The sequence below is a fragment of the Peromyscus eremicus genome, chromosome 2 (genome assembly GCF_949786415.1).
Source record: "Peromyscus eremicus chromosome 2, PerEre_H2_v1, whole genome shotgun sequence".
Taxonomy (NCBI): domain Eukaryota; kingdom Metazoa; phylum Chordata; class Mammalia; order Rodentia; family Cricetidae; genus Peromyscus; species Peromyscus eremicus.
In genome coordinates, this window is record NC_081417.1 from 64,257,042 (window position 1) to 64,272,719 (window position 15,678).

The following is a 15,678-nucleotide window of genomic DNA, read 5'->3' on the forward strand; positions in this document are numbered from 1 at the left end:
GGCTCTTTATAAATAATGGGGTTTCCAGCAGTATTTATGTGGAGATAAGTACAAGGTCGATTTCTGTAAATCAGGACAAAATTGTGTTAAAAGAATCAGAGTCCAACTGTGAACCTGACTCTCACGAATAAGATGAGCCAGCTTATAAACTGTACATTTCCATAAGGTATATGCTATCAACCTATACAGAAGGTATGTCAATACAAATTATGAACAGGGTCCTTTATCCTCACCCTAAAAATACTATGGTCTACTATGCTGTTTGTTTTGTGTTGTTTGGTTTGTTTTGTTTCATTTTTAGGTAATAGAGTCAACCTAGCCTCAAACTCCCATAATCAAGGATAACCTTGAAGTCTTCTTGCTCCCTTTCCCAAATGCTTGGATTGCTGGGTGTGGGGATTACCACACTCAGTTTATAGGGTGCTGAGAACAGAACCCAGGATTCACATACACTAGGCAGGCATTCCACTGAGTTAACCTCTACATACAATTGTTTGGTGCATTCCTTTCCTTTCTTAAAAGCAATTTGTTGGGCGGTGGTGGTGCACGCCTTTAATCCCAGCACTCAGAGGCAGAGGCAGGCGGATCTCTGTGAGTTCGAGGCCAGCCTGGTCTACAAAGCGAGTTCCAGGAAAGGCACAATGCTACACAGAGAAACTCTGTCTCGAAAAATCAAAAAAATTTCTAAAAGCAATTTGTTTGAGATACTAGTAATAAGTAATATAGTGATTGCTTCCATACTGAGAAAAAACAGGCTGGGTATGGTAGTGCTTGCCTATAATCCCAGCATTTAGGAGGCTTAGAAGGATTCAGAGTTCAAGGTCAGCCTGGGCTACATAGTGAGACTCTAAAAGAGAAGAAAAAAAACAAACTTCTGGCAGGCTCATGAACACCAGAACTCCAGCTCCAGGGTATCCAAAGCCCTCTTCTGGATAGTCACTTCATACCCACATACATACACACATACACACACACACAGCTTGTTAGGCATGTTGGTTCAAGCCTTTAATCCCAGCACTCAGGAGGCTGAGGTAAGTAAGCTCTTTGAGTTCAGGGCCAGCCTGGCCTACATGGTAAGTCCCAGGACAACACAGTGAGATCCTGTCTCAGATAGACAGTGTTAGAATTCCTAGCCACTCCCCCAGCTACATGACCACTCATGCGCTGGCAAGATGCTTAGTCATCCCAGGGCCTTACTCTGTGCACTGTGTGATCACTTAATCTATAAGCATGTGTTGTATAGCTACATAAGCCCATATTCGCACATGGGGGGGGGGGCAGATCTATGAAAGCTGGTTCCACTTATCCCTCCCCTCTGTTCCTGCAAGGTCATTCCCCATAGGCCTGCACACACCCCTTCTGTTCCCTTCCCTTAATAAACTCTTTTTTTTTTTTTTTTTTTTTTTTTTTTTTTAAAGATTTATTTATTTATTATGTATACAGAAGAGGGTGCCAGATCTCATTACAAATGGTTGTGAGCCACCATGTGGGTGCTGGGAATTGAACTCAGGACCTCTGGAAGAGCAGTCAGTACACCTAACCTCTGGCCCATCTCTCCAGCCCCCTTGTTTTTTTTTTTTGTTTGTTTGTTTGTTTTTTTTTTTTGTTTTTTCTTTTACTGAGGTTTTTTTTCCCTCTAAGATTTATTTATTTATGTATGTGAGTGCTCTGTCTGCATGTACAAGTTTATGCCAGAAGAGAAATCAGATCCCACTTTAAATGGTTGTGAGCCACCATGTGGTTGCTGGGAATTGAACTCAGGACCTCTGGAAGAACATCAGGTGCTCTTAACCTCTGAGCCATCTCTCCAGCCCTCCTTAATAAACTCTTATAGTGGGTTTTTCTCTTGGCTTTTCTCGCACGGTAAACAATGCCACTTAATGAATGATAGATGATAGATAGATAGATAGATAGATAGATAGATAGATAGAAAGAAAGAAAGAAAATTTTAAAGGGAAGGTGCAGCTGGAGAAATGGCTCAGTGGTCAAGAGAACTAACTGAACTGCCAGAGGACCAAAGTTTGATTCCCAGCAGCAACATGGCAGCTCACTACACCTGTAACTCCAGTTCCAAGGGATCCAGTGCCCTCTTCTGGAATCTTTGGACGCTGCGCACATGTGGAGCACAGAGATGCAGAAAAAGCATCCATACAGATAAAATAAATTAAAAAAAAAAAACTTTTACAGGAAAGGCAGATAGGCAGGAAACAGAGAGAGAAAGAGAGGAAGGAAGGAAGGAAGGGAGGGAGGGAGGGAGGGAGGGAACCATTTTCACTAAATGACTAACAACAAAGCTTACATACCCGGGGACTGTTGAGACAGCTCTGTGGGAAACAGGCATTGGCCCACAAGCCTGATGCCCTGAATTCGATCCCTAAAACCCATCTGATGATAGGACCAGTTCCTAAAAGGTGTCATCTGATGTCCAGATGTGTGTGCACACACAGACAGGCTACGGGATGTTAGCCTAATGCTTGCCCTAAACTGGGTGTGGTGACACACTTACATAATCTCAGCACTGAGGAGGAAGAGGCAGAAGGATCAGAAGTTCAGTCACTCTCAGCTACACAGTAAATCTGAGGTAAGACTGAGCTACATGAGTCCCTATCTCAAAAATATTCTAAAAGGAAATACTTGATTGATATAAAACAATGTATTAACACATATCCCAGACTAGTTATTTTTTTCTAGTGGTAGCAATACAAAATCAACAACAACAACAAAACACACACACACACACACACACACACACACACACACACACACACACACACAAGCCGGGCGGTGGTAGCGCACGCCTTTAATCCCAGCACTCGGGAGGCAGAGCCAGGCGGATCTCTGTGAGTTCGAGGCCAGCCTGGGCTACAGAGTGAGTTCCAGGAAAGGCGCAAAGCTACACAGAGAAACCCTGTCTCGAAAAACCAAAAGAAAACACACACACACACACACACACACACACACACACACACACACACACACACAAAATTGAAAGCCAGGCTGATTGGTAGAGGGCTGTAATCCCAAAACTCAGAGAGCCGGAGCAGGATGACAAGTTCAAAGCCTGCCTGGGTAACACAGTGAGAGCCTGTTTCCAACAAAGCCAACAAAATCCCATTAGAGGGGCTGGAGAGATGGCTCAGTGGTTAAAAGCACTTGCTGCCCTTGCAGAGGACCCAGGTTCAGCTCCCAGCCAACTCAAGGCTATCACCTGCTAACTCCCAGGGATCCAACGCCCTCTTCTAGCGTCCATGGGCACGCTCACAAGTGTAATGCACTCAGACACACATACATACAAATAAAAATCATAAAGATAAATATTTTTTAAAACTAAACTAGTAGGAGCATCTCCAGCTAATAGGTAAGAGATGGCTTTCTAGAACAGTCACTCTAGAATACAAACATAAGGTAAACAAACACAGATACCCACACACCTTCTTCTGAAGTACTTTTCTATTATAATTTCAGAATAGAAAAAAATGTCCCAAAGTCTTGTGCTTTTTAAAGCTTCAAGTATAAGCATAGATTTAAAACTCTGAAATATAGTCACTTAAACACGCTCTTGTCAGCATTACAACAACGCTCCATTATCCACTTTTGGATGCTGTCTCCAGATAATTTTTAATCCCCGCCTGACTTTTCCTTACCAACAAGAACTTGGATACCATCTTTACCCTGCCTGCCCCCATTACTTGGTTGTGCTTAGGGAATTATAATTACAGTGATCCCGCCTCTTAGAACATCCGCAAAGCACAAAGCCTCTTTGTATGATTTCGGGAAGGGTGTGCTTTCCAGGCTCACAGGAAGATGATGAGAGGCAGCAGTGGAGGAAGGAGCGCTGGATCTGCTATGGTGGTCTGGGTTCTGGCTTCCTACTGTCCGCAGGGGCTCTCTTTCCCCGCCCCCAGCCCCTTTCTCTTTTTCTTTTAGAGACAAAGTCCTACAAGGTAGCTCTGACTGGCCTGATAATACTATGCAGTCCAGACTGGTCTCAAACTTCCAGCAATCCTCCTGTTTCAGCCATACTCACCTTTGGGGGTTTCTTGTGGGTGACCATTAAGAATCCTGCTCAGCTCATCCTGACACTCAGCCCAGAAGGAAGGGGAAAGTCAGGAACCTGCCGGAAGTGCCCATCTCGGAACCTCAGCACTGGCTGACATGAAGGCCCTGGCTCCACTGGGTCAGTCCCCAGGCTGTGCTTTACTGTCACTACTGGGAGATGCTGTGAGGCAGCCATAAGAATCTAGAAGGGGCCAGGCGGTGGTGGCGCATGCCTTTAATCCCAGCACTCGGGAGGCAGAGGCAGGTGGATCTCTGAGTTCGACGCCAGCCTGGGCTACAGAGTGAGTTCTAGGAAAGGTGAAAAGCTACAGAGAGAAACCCTGTCTCAAAAAAACCAAAACAAAACAAAAAAAAAAAAAAAAAAAAGAGAGAGAGAGAAAGAATCTAGAAAGGACACAAACCTCATTTTTATGTTAAGCAAGACACTTAACAATAAACCAAACAAACAAAATACTCGTTTTGTTAATCACAAGCATCTCAGCTCCTTGTTATTTGTGAAGGCAACTATGAAATGAAATTTGTTTTCCTACCCAACCCTAGCTTACTTGGCAGGTGGTGCTAAAGCGTGTTACTGCAGAATAGACAGGCACCTTCTCTTCAACCCCAGGGCACACCAAACCCTGCACAGGGCGCCTGCTGCCTGCAGCTCTCTCTCGTACAGACATCTCTTCTCCTACCACTCTTCTCTATTTGTTCAACTAACTCAATTAGTATACTCAGGAAAACGCACACACTCACACTCCTTAATTTCTACACGTATTTTACCACAAAAGTGGAAATGCAGAAATAGCTTTCTGTCTCATGACTTGACAGAGACACAGTGAAGCATCATCCTACACCTGCCCAACATCGCTCCAGTTTCTGTTCTACTCCAAAACAGCAGTAGGAAGTCCGGTCTGTCCTTGCTTGGTACTTCTCCTCCTTCTCTCTCCCAGAAAAACATGAAACAGCAGGAAGCATAAACAACAACTTAATGGAAAATACAAATGGGTAAATATTTTTAAATTGGCTAAAAAGCCTCAGGTCTATGAAACTCAGGAATGCTATACTGTATGAGTGGGAAACGAGATAGAAAAATCACATTACATACCCCCCTCAAAGTGACCGTAAGAGCAAATAGGTACACAGCTCCCTTCTCACCTCCATTTTACCAACGCCTGTCTCGTCTTTCTCATGGCTAGCTCTCATTCTGTTTTCCATGCACCATCTTCTGGCTTTTTCTCTATGGATTCTCCAGTCTCATAATAAAGTTCAGCAGATAAAGCTGAATTCTTTGATTCAGGCTGATGTGGTGGTAGAAAGCCAGGACTGAAATCCTCCTAATGATAAACCCAGGTGGGGAGCTGAACAGACGTCAGCGGTGAGGTGCTCACTCTCCATTCATTGAGATGCTAGGTTGTTAACTCTCAGAATGTGACTAAGCTGGTAGAGTACCTGCCTAGCATGCACGAGGCCTTGCGTCTGATGCCCAGCACCAAGTAAAACAGGACTGTAATCCCAGCACTCAGGTGGTGGAGGCAGGAGGAGCAGAAGTTCCAGGCAGACCAGGCCACATGACAAATCTGAGAACAGCCTGGGATACATGAGACCCTGCTCCAAACAGAAACGAACGAGAAACATTCACAGGAGACTTGTTTCAGAGCCTCAACTCCAGCACCAAGCCAGCCTCCAATACAGAACCACAGTAAGAATGGATGATACAGTCACTGCTGAACCCAGAGGCCCAAAGCTGGCAGGTCATGCCAGGTAACACTTCACTTCTGTGAGACTGAGAAACAGGTGCCCCTTCTAAGGATATGCAGTGCCCATCTCTTAAAATATGTCTGTATTTAGGGAGGGAGGAGGATGTCACTGTGTGATTTGGAAGCCAGAGGAGAGCTTACAGGGGTCAGTTTTCTCCTTTCATCATGTGAGTTTCAGTGATCGAACTCAGGTCACCAAACTTGGTGGCAAACAACTTTGTCCATTGAACCATTTTGTCAGCCCTTGGGTGCTCATCCTGACCAAAGGATTCACCTGCACTTGCTACCTGAAATAAGTGGTCTTGTTCTGGAGGTCATGTATAGCAGTCCTACTTAAAATAAATTAAATTAACCAATTAAAAAATATTAAAAACCACCCGAAAGCCATGTTGTACCTCTAAAATGGGTTATCAGAAAGCACCTCAGCAAAAACAGGCATTTCACAAAATCCATCTTCAGAAACTCTCACCTAATATAAAAGTCTTCGTTGTTGTTGTTATTTTGGTTTGGTTTGGGTTTTGGTTTTTTGAAACAGGGTTTCTTTGTGTAGCCCTGGCTGGCCTGGAACTCTAGAGCAGGCTAGCCTCGAACTCACAGAGATCCACCTGCCTCTGCCTCTGAGTGCTGGGATTAAAGGTGTGTGCCACCACACCTGGCTAATATAAAATTCTTAAGTGAATCAAGCCTAAAGGTATAACGTTTAAGGAAAACCAGTGAATTTGGGGGAAGAAACTTGCAACTCAAGCAACTGTTTCCTAATACCTAAAACCTCTATCTATGGTTTCATGGCTGAAGCTCAAATGTAGGTAATAAGCCAAAACACTCCAACAGCCTCCATTAGCTGCAGATCGTGAGCCACTTTTCTCCTAAGAAAGGAGTGACGGATACCTGAGAGATGGCTCATCAGGTGAAGGTACTTGTGGCCACGTCTGATGACCCGAGTTCAACAGTTGGAACCTGCATCGTGAGGGAGAAAGTGGACTCCTAAATGTTGTCCTCCAACCCCTGCATCTGCATCCACCCAACAAAATGAATATATAAACGAGAAGAGAAACGGCGGGCATGAGGACCGAGAGTGCAGCCCAGTGGAGTGCATGCTTATGAGCATGGACAGGGCCCCTCTCAAACCCCTACACATTTACCTTTTGGGGTCTGCTTTCTGTTAGACCTCTTTTTGTTCTTCTCCCAACTAGAAAGTGACATAGTTGACAATGAGGCCTGTAAATTCTAATAAAAAGTCCTCTTAAGTGAGCCCCTTGGCTACCTGCCTAAGAGGAATTGGCAAACTGGATTAAGATGGGTATAGCCAAGCGGATATGCATACCTAAAATCCTAGCAGTGGGGAAGTGAAGCAGGAAAATCTGGGGTTCATGACCAGCCTCAGCTATATAGAAACTAGAAGCCAGTTTGAGTTACATGAGACCCTGTCTCAAAAAACTACAAAGAATACTGGAGACTTAGCTTAGTTGGGTACTTAGCTTAGCCTGGCATGCACCAAACCTCAACACAGCATAAAATGGGTTTGGTGGTGCAGGCCTATAATCCCAGCATCCCCATCACTCAGGCGTAAGCAAAAGGATTAGAAGTTCAAGTTCAACTACACAGCAAGTTTGGCGCTAGCCTGAAACACATGGGACTACCTCTAAGGGGAGGTGGGTTAGAAAACAGGCTATGGATGATGACATACAATCCTACCCTTAGCGTATTTTTTGAATGAGCATATGTGTGTAGTATGTATGCCCACACATACATGTTCACATGCTGGGAATGCATGTGTGTCCAGGTGTGAATGCATTCATATGGCAGCCAGAGGTTGGCATCATGTCTTCTTAGGTGATTCTCCACCTTGGGTCTCTCACTGGAACCTAAAGCTTGCCAATTTGGCTAGTCTAGCTAGCCAGCTTACTTGGGGATCCTCTGTCTCTAGCTCCCAAGCTCTGGGATTATAGTGGCTGCCCGGCATGTGCCCGGTGCCAAGGATCTGAACTCTGGTCTTTGGGCTTGCTCAGCCCTCTCCCCAGCTGCTCCACAAAGGAAGTAAGCATTCTAGTGGCCTAGACCTGAAGCTTGAAGCAGGAAGAGGGAGAGGAAGGCTGGCCTGCACTATAAGGACTCCGTTTCAAACAAAGTGATAAGCATCACAGGGTTCAAACCATACCCAGACATGGAGCAGTAACAAAGTACAGCCCAAAGGAGGGCCTGGAGAAGGGCTCTAACAAATTAAAACCAGTCTTCAAACTCTAGCGAGCATCCGAGGCAGGTGTCTGGGCCCATCTTCTACCTACCAGGTCAGAGTGCACAGCAGCACTGACATTCTGACAACGCCCACACTGCTGATCTAGAATCCTCCACGTCCATCAGCAATCCCAAAATAAAAGTTAGCCATGCTGGAAAGACATGGCTCAGCAGGTGAGAACTGGCCACTCTGCCCAGCTCTCACAGAGCTGCTCACAACCGTAACTGTGGTTCCAGGGGATCTAACGCCCTCTTCCAGCCTCCTCAGGCACCAGACACGCTGCTCTACAGTCATAACGCAGGCAAAACACCCACACTTATATTTTTTTAATTAAAAATAATTTTTAAAATCTATTTTTAGTTACTCATGGCAAAACTAGGTTACAGGTCAGAAAAGGTAAAAAAGGAGCAGGAGCCCCACTGTCCCCCACACCATACTGGACTAGACACTGTCATTACAGCTCCGCTGTCCCCACACCATGCTGGACTAGATGCTGTTGTTAGAGACCCACTGTCCCCCACACCATGCTGGACTAGATGCTGTTGTTACAGTCCCACTGTCCCCACACCATGCTGGACTAGATGCTGTTGTTACAGTCCCACTGTCCCCACACCATGCTGGACTAGAAGCTGTCATTACAGACCCACTGTCCCCACACCATGCTGGACTAGACGCTGTAGTTACAGCCCCGCTGTCCCCCACACCATGCTGGACTAGATGCTGTTGTTACAGTCCCACTGTCCCCACACCATGCTGGACTAGATGCTGTCATTACAGACCCCGGTGTTATGGGATAAAATTCTGTGTTCTATAAACAAGAAAATGCTTTACAAATGAGAAACATTTCAAACATCTGAAAAATATTTAAAATAATATACTTAATCTCTACACCCCACATCTAACATTAACAAATCTTAATTTGTAATTACCGGATTTGAATTTAAGTAATATTAAGTATAATTAAAGCTCTTTACATACCAGTCTTATCCCATCCTTCATCTTCTCTACTCAAAGATAAGCACTACTTGTGAATTTTTATAGTTTCCATGCATGTACATACATTGCTATGTATGTATATAACCACAAATAGTTGAATTTTTAAAATATACAAGTGGAAAATTTTTGAAAAAATTCTCCTGGGATTTGTTTTCCTAATCCCTATCAACTTTCTGATATACATCCATTTTTAATGCATTAGCTATAATTTACTGGGGTGGAGACAAGTTTTTAAGTAGCCCATGCTGGCCTCGTACCTGCTCTACCCCCAGAGTACTAGAATTACAGGTATGTGACACCATTGCTGCTTTTACTCATTTTTTCACAGCGCTGTAGTGTTCAGTTGTGTGGACCTCGGGCGTGTGTATTCGGTGTAAAAATGAATGAATGAATGAATGAATGCACGTGTGCTTGCAGGTACTCCTGCCTATGCAGGCTCATGTGAAAGCCAGAGGCAGTTTTGGTATCTCCATCCACCACTGTCCACCGTGGTTTCTGATGCAGTTTGTCTGTCACTGAATCTATAGCTAGACTGGCTAGCCACTAGACCTACAGGGTATATAATCTATCTCCACACTGCCCAGCTGGCTTTTACAATCCAAAGTTGGGTATTCATGCTTTCAAGGCAAGCGCTTCAACTGGAGAGCCATCTCCTCAGTCTAGGCAAGGAAGGGTCTTTCCAAAAATGCATGCATGGCCCTATTGGTGCCATCCATCCATGAGCTGGAACAGGACTCTTGTACTTCTTTTGTATTTATTATTGTCTTTACACATTTTAGATAAATGAGTATGTCTAGCTTTTAACTAGATATTTGTTACATGACTGCTGTCCAAGGTGGTTGTACCCACTTACATTCTCGCTAACAGTATACAAAAGTACAGTTCCTTCATCCCAGAACTCAGGAAGCAGGGAAGATTGATCTCCGTAAGTTCAAGGCCAACTTGGTCTACAAAGCAAGTTCCAGGCCAGCCAGGACTGCATAGTGAGACCCTGTCTTTGGAGACACAGTTTTGTGGCAGAGTGCTTGCTTAACTTGTGGAAGGCACTAGGGTCTATCCCCAGCATGGCAACGGCAAAGCAATCAAAGTGTATTTCCCTACAGTCTTACCCTCACCAGAGCACTTCAGTTCTGCCCAGTGAGCTACGACATGGTGTGCACTGCTGTCCTGTCTACATTTGTCTGAGTACAAGTCTCTGACACATACATTTTCTTACACATACATGTGCATGTATGTGGACATATCTGCTATCTGTTTCCTACAGCCATGGTCTGTTTGTACTATTAGGAATTGAACCCAGGGCCTGAAGTATGCTAGACAAGCACTCAACCTTCTGATTACATTTCAAAACAGGATCTTGAGGCTGAAGAGATGGCTCAGCAGTTAAGATCACTGGCTGCTCTTGCAAAGGGACCAACCAGGTTCAGATCCCAGCATCTACATGAAGGCTCACAGCAGCCTGTAACAGTTCCAGAATATCTGACACCCTCTCTGGCCTCCATGGGCACCGCATACATGTGATGCACATACATACCTGCAGACAGAACACACACATACATATACATACACACACACACACACACACACACACACACACACACACACACACAAAATCCCAGGATCTGCCTAAGTAGACCAGGCTTCAAACTTGCTGGCTCCCTGCATGCTGTGGTGAGCAGCAGGCCCGGAACTCTTGATCCGTCAACTGCAGTCTTTCCACTGCTGGGATTACAACCCCAGAGCACCCTCCAGCAGCCGCCAAGATGGACCGCTCAGGTACTGTGCAGGACAGTAAAGAAACAGCTGACTTTAAGGAGTCGATCCCGACAAAGGCCTTAATTAATTCATTTGCTAATTAGTCTTTCTCTTCCCTCTTTTTGTCAAGCCTTACTTCCAAGACAATACCGTAGGCACTCGGAGTCTGTATCCTTAGGGGTGAGAACGAAGGGAGGGAGGTGATGCTAAGGCCAGCATGTGTCTATAAAAATATTACAACTGTCCTTACTCAAAGAACACGAAATTACGTCAGAGCAATAGGTAAACTCTACACTGCAGACAGCCTTCTTCCTGCAGAGACCCGTGTCAAACTTAGCACATTTAACTCCCTCTTTGCAGCATCACAGCGTTTCTCTCCAAACTAGCTGCCCTCCGCCCTCCCCCTCAGCAATGCCTGTCTCCCTTCCCCCACAGTGACTGCATACCCTCTCCTTTTCCCCATTCCACGGCTGCTACTGGACTTTCTTCACGGCCTGCTAGCCGTTTGCTGCTCTCTCCCTCTCCTCTGGAACTGACATCCTTTCTCCTTTTCTAAGATGCACTCAAAGTAAAAGCAACTCACCTAATCACCCACCCCACCCCCGTGAAAACGGACTTCTCCTGCATTGTACAGCAGGAGGGGGACTTATCCCAACCCTCCCAGCTTCCTTCCCCCTTCAGGCCTGGGACAGCTGCTCTTCCTCTGGGAATTCTCTAAGTGCGGTAAGTCCAGACCATCTTGAAAAGAACTCGTATGGCCTTCTGTGGCACGCATGCTTTTTACCAGGGCCAGGTATGTATTTGTGTTCGGGGCAGGAACAAAACTCGGGCAATTTCCTGGAAAAGACACCTTATGAGGAGGCCTCTTTCCCCATTCCCGCTGGGCTGGCTTAGCCTGTGCAGTGCTGAGAAGCATGACCGGGAGGAGACCAAACGGTCCCCGAGATAAGTTTCCAAAGCTCTTCTCCACGAACTCAATAAAACCTCTCGGAGCACATACACCCCCCACCCCCCACCCCCGGCAGGAGTCTTTCTCCCTCCAGCTCCCCAAATCAGCTTCCCAGGGCACCAAGCTCCCAAGGCAGCTCCCGTTTCTCCCTCCCACCCCTCCAGGTCAGCCCCCAAAACGGGCTAGCTAGCTACCCTGGTGGGTGTGCCAGGGCGCAGGCCCCAGGCCCCTCCCCGCAGCCACTCTAGTTCTCCGGGGCTAGGGACTCTGCCTCCTCCCAGCCCCCTCGGCCGGCGGCCCGCGCCAGCTCCAGGGTGGCCCTGGTTCCCAGCCAAGACACGACTCTAGCTGGCTTTGTGACCTTGGGCAAGTCACTTCCCCCGGTAAGCCTCAGTTTCCTTCCCGGGCCGTACCGATCCCTGCCGAGGTCCTGCCCTGCCCACCCCGCAGGAGGGGGCTGCCCAGCGGGTGCGAGAACGCTTTGTGAGGCGCTCGGCTCGGCGGAGGTGCGGGGCTCCGGGGGGTTCCCGGGCTGGACAAAGCTGTTGGCGTACCAGGCTCCTCCCTCTCCGCGGGACCCCTGCCCCGGACTGACCCTCGCCCCTCCCCGCACAGCCCGCTCCGCGCCGCCCCGCCCCGCCGGCGGACCCCGTACCTGCTCCGGACGCTCTGCCGCAGGCGCCGCCACCCTGCGCCCCGGTCCGAAGAGGCCCGTGGCCCGGAGGGCTCAGGCGGCCGGCGGCGGCAGGCTCGGGCCGGGGCGGCGGCGGGGGCGGCGGGGGGCGCGGGCGGCGCGGGGGCCCGAGCTCGGCGGGGCCCGGCCTGGGAGACGACGGCCGAGGCTGGAAGTGCGCGGCGGCGGCGGCGGCGGCGGCGGCAGCTGAGGCGGCGGCGACCGCGACCGCGGCGGCGGCGGCGCTTCCGCTCATGGCGGGGCCGCGGGCAGCAGCTCGGGCTGCGACTCGACTCCGGCACGGCGGGCGCTGGCTGGGCCCGGGCCGGCGGCGAAGGAGGCTGTGGCGGCGGCGGCGACGGAGGCGGCTCCCGGCGGGCCAGAAGGCGGAGCCCGGCCGCGGCGGCGGCGGAGGGGGCGGGGACGCCGGGGGGCGGGGAAGCCGCGCCGCGCCGCCAATGAGCGCCGGACTCGGAGCCGCGGCTCCCGGGCGGCGTCCAGGGGGGGGATCCTCGGCCGCCGCGGCCCGCCCAGGCGGGGAGGCCCCGACCGAAGCCCTCGGCATCCGCGCCTCCCCCCACCCCGCGCCGCCCCGCCCCCGGCCCGCCCCCGGGGCGCGGCCGCGGGCCTCGGGGCCCAAGCCGACCGCTGCGCAGGCCCTGCCGCTCCGCCGCCTCGGGCGGTGTCTGCACCGGGGAGTGTGCCCGGGTCCGCCCCGGTTAGCCTCAGCCCGCCCGGCGTTCCATCCACGGCCTGCGCGGCGCCGGCCTGCTCCCCGCTGCTGCCCCCCCACCCCGCTGCACGTCGATCCTCCCTCTCGGCTGTTTCCTCAAAGTTTGTGCCTTTGAGACACTTAGCGAAGAAACTCTCCCTTCGCTTCTGAGGCTGATTGGTGATAGATCAGTCTCCGAGGACCCCCGGAGGACCGCAGAGGCGGAGACCGAAGAGATGGAGACGGGCGCCCTTTCCTGGGTCCTGGAGACCCATTTTGAATTCCCAGCCAAACCCAGTCGGGCTCAGCCCTGGCCCTCACCCCCCAGCTCTGACTTTCTCTTCCTCTTTCTCACTTTAAATGTCCTTGTTGGTGAAGCACTGACAGGAAGCCGGCCAGGCAAACTGGGCCTGATCTCAGAAGAGGGAGAGGCTGCGAAGTGAGGAAACACTTGGGGATGTACTGAAGGCTTTCCTATTACCGGAGGAAGATTTCTGCGGATTCGGAATCTCCCCCTCCCCGTCCCCCACCCTCCCGGCCTGCCCTCTCTTTCTCAAATGCGATGTTGGCGGCTGAACCCATTTCCTTCCCTTCCTTCTCTGGCTCTCGTTATCCGTGGAAGAGCAAAATAAACTCAACCATGTGCCGAGTGCCTCCAAGTACAGACATGTGGGTAAGGGTGCAGCTAAGCGGCTGGCTGGATTGTTTTAATAAAACATTATCCTCAGCCTTTCCCTGCGTCGTGCTAAGCAAGGAGGGCAGGACAAGGAGGGCGATCTTTGGCAGCTGGAGTTGAAAAGAGACGCTTAAACTCCACATTGACACTAGACGATGCTGCATTGTCTTCCATCTCTCCGGTCGTTAGCAATGCTCAGAAATGGAGAAGCGATGATAATGAAAATATTGTCTGGGCCTTCAAAGAGCTTGCAATCTCCTTGGAGTTCAGAGTCGTAGACGTTAAGCATGAAAGTCTCATCCGGGGAGGTCATTCTTGATCACGTAAGAAATCTGTGGCCAAACTTCTGAGCTACACCCAACCTATCAAAAAAACAAAACTCTTAAAGGTGAGTATTTCACCAAGGAGGACAGGTTGGGGAAAGCTGTACTGGAACCCAGTGAGATTACCTTTGACCAAAGGACCTGAGTTCTGTCCTTGAGTGTCTTGTCACAGAGACTCAGGTAATGTATTTTCAAGCTGGGGCCTCCATGCTAATGCCCACTGGAGAACATCTGTAAACCACTGTTCAGGGGCACCTTTCCCTCCATGAGTCTCAGCAGTCTTAAGCAAAGTTTAGTCTCTTTTTATCCCCAGAGTTCACACACCAGCTTCTGATCTTAGAACTGGAAGTTGGAGCAAACACCTTTACTTACAGCGCTAAAAGGAGCGGGCTAGTCAGCCCAAAGAACTCATCCAAAGATGCCTTGAGACCAGGCAGGAATAAGGGAGAGGAGCCAGCAAAGCCCTGAATCACGTCACCATGCCCCCAAGACAGGCAAATGAAAGCAGGGCCAGATCCTGTCTGCTGTGGCCCTTATCACTTCAATGGCCACCCTCTGTTAGTGTTAGTAAGGAGAGATGAACACTGTGGGTGTAGGGAAACCACAGGTATAACAGGGTTGGGGCACAGCTGAGGTGTCAGGGTGTCAGCGCCAACTGGGAAGCGGAGATGTGGTGCATGTACGCAGGGCGCTGTTACTCAGCGTACAGAACAATGAAAGCTCATCATTTGCAGCTAAATAAGTGGAACTGAAAAGCATTCTGTTGAGACAAGTATTGCATGTTCCTCTCACATGAGAAAAATTTTGCAAAGTAGACCTGATAGACCATTGAGAAGGCTCAGCAGGTAAAGATGCCCGTGGCCGAGTCTGACAACCAGAGTTCCATGCAAAGACCCACATGGAGGAAGAAGAGTTGGTTCTTGCAAGTCAATGGACTCCTCTGGCTTCCACACAATCTCTCTGGCGTGCAAGTGCGAGTGCACACACACACTCACAAATAGATAAATGTGATAATTTTTTTTAATTAAAAAAAAAAAGTAGGCCGAGTGGTGGTGGTAGTGAACGCCTTTAATCCCAACACTCGGGAGGCAGAGAGAGGTAGTGAGTTCGAGGCTAGCCTGGTCTACAGAGTGAGTTCTAGGACAGCCTGGGCTACACAGAGAAACCCTGTCTCAAAAAAAAAAAAAAAAGAAAAAAGAAAAAAGAAAAGAAAAAAACAACTTTAAAAGATAATTAGACGTGAGAGATAAACATGGTCACATGTGCCTATAATCCTAGCACTGGGAAGGAAGAGGCATGAGGAGTGCAGATTTAAACCAGTCTGAGTGACATAAAGAGAACTTGTACTTTATGCACAAATGAATAAATTAAGAATTGTAAATAAGCCGGGCGGTGGTGGCGCACGCCTTTAATCCCAGCACTCGGGAGGCAGAGGCAGGCGGATCTCTGTGAGTTCAAGGCCAGCCTGGGCTACCAAGTGAGTTCCAGGAAAAGGCGCAAAGCTACACAGAGAAACCCTGTCTCAAAAAACAAAAAAATTAACAGGCAAATAGTGAT

At 48.9% G+C, this 15,678-nt stretch overlaps 1 protein-coding gene across 2 annotated transcripts in view; it reads right to left on the minus strand.

Moving 5' to 3' along the window:
* Rnf38 (ring finger protein 38) overlaps positions 1 to 12,666 on the minus strand; it is a 119,847-nt gene extending 107,181 nt beyond the window's left edge. For both annotated transcript variants that reach the window (XM_059254243.1, XM_059254242.1), the window contains exon 1: positions 12,393 to 12,666. In XM_059254243.1, coding sequence (XP_059110226.1) covers positions 12,393 to 12,666 — 274 coding nt within the window. The remainder of the gene's footprint in view (positions 1 to 12,392) is intronic.
* Between the last annotated feature and the right edge of the window lie 3,012 nt (positions 12,667 to 15,678).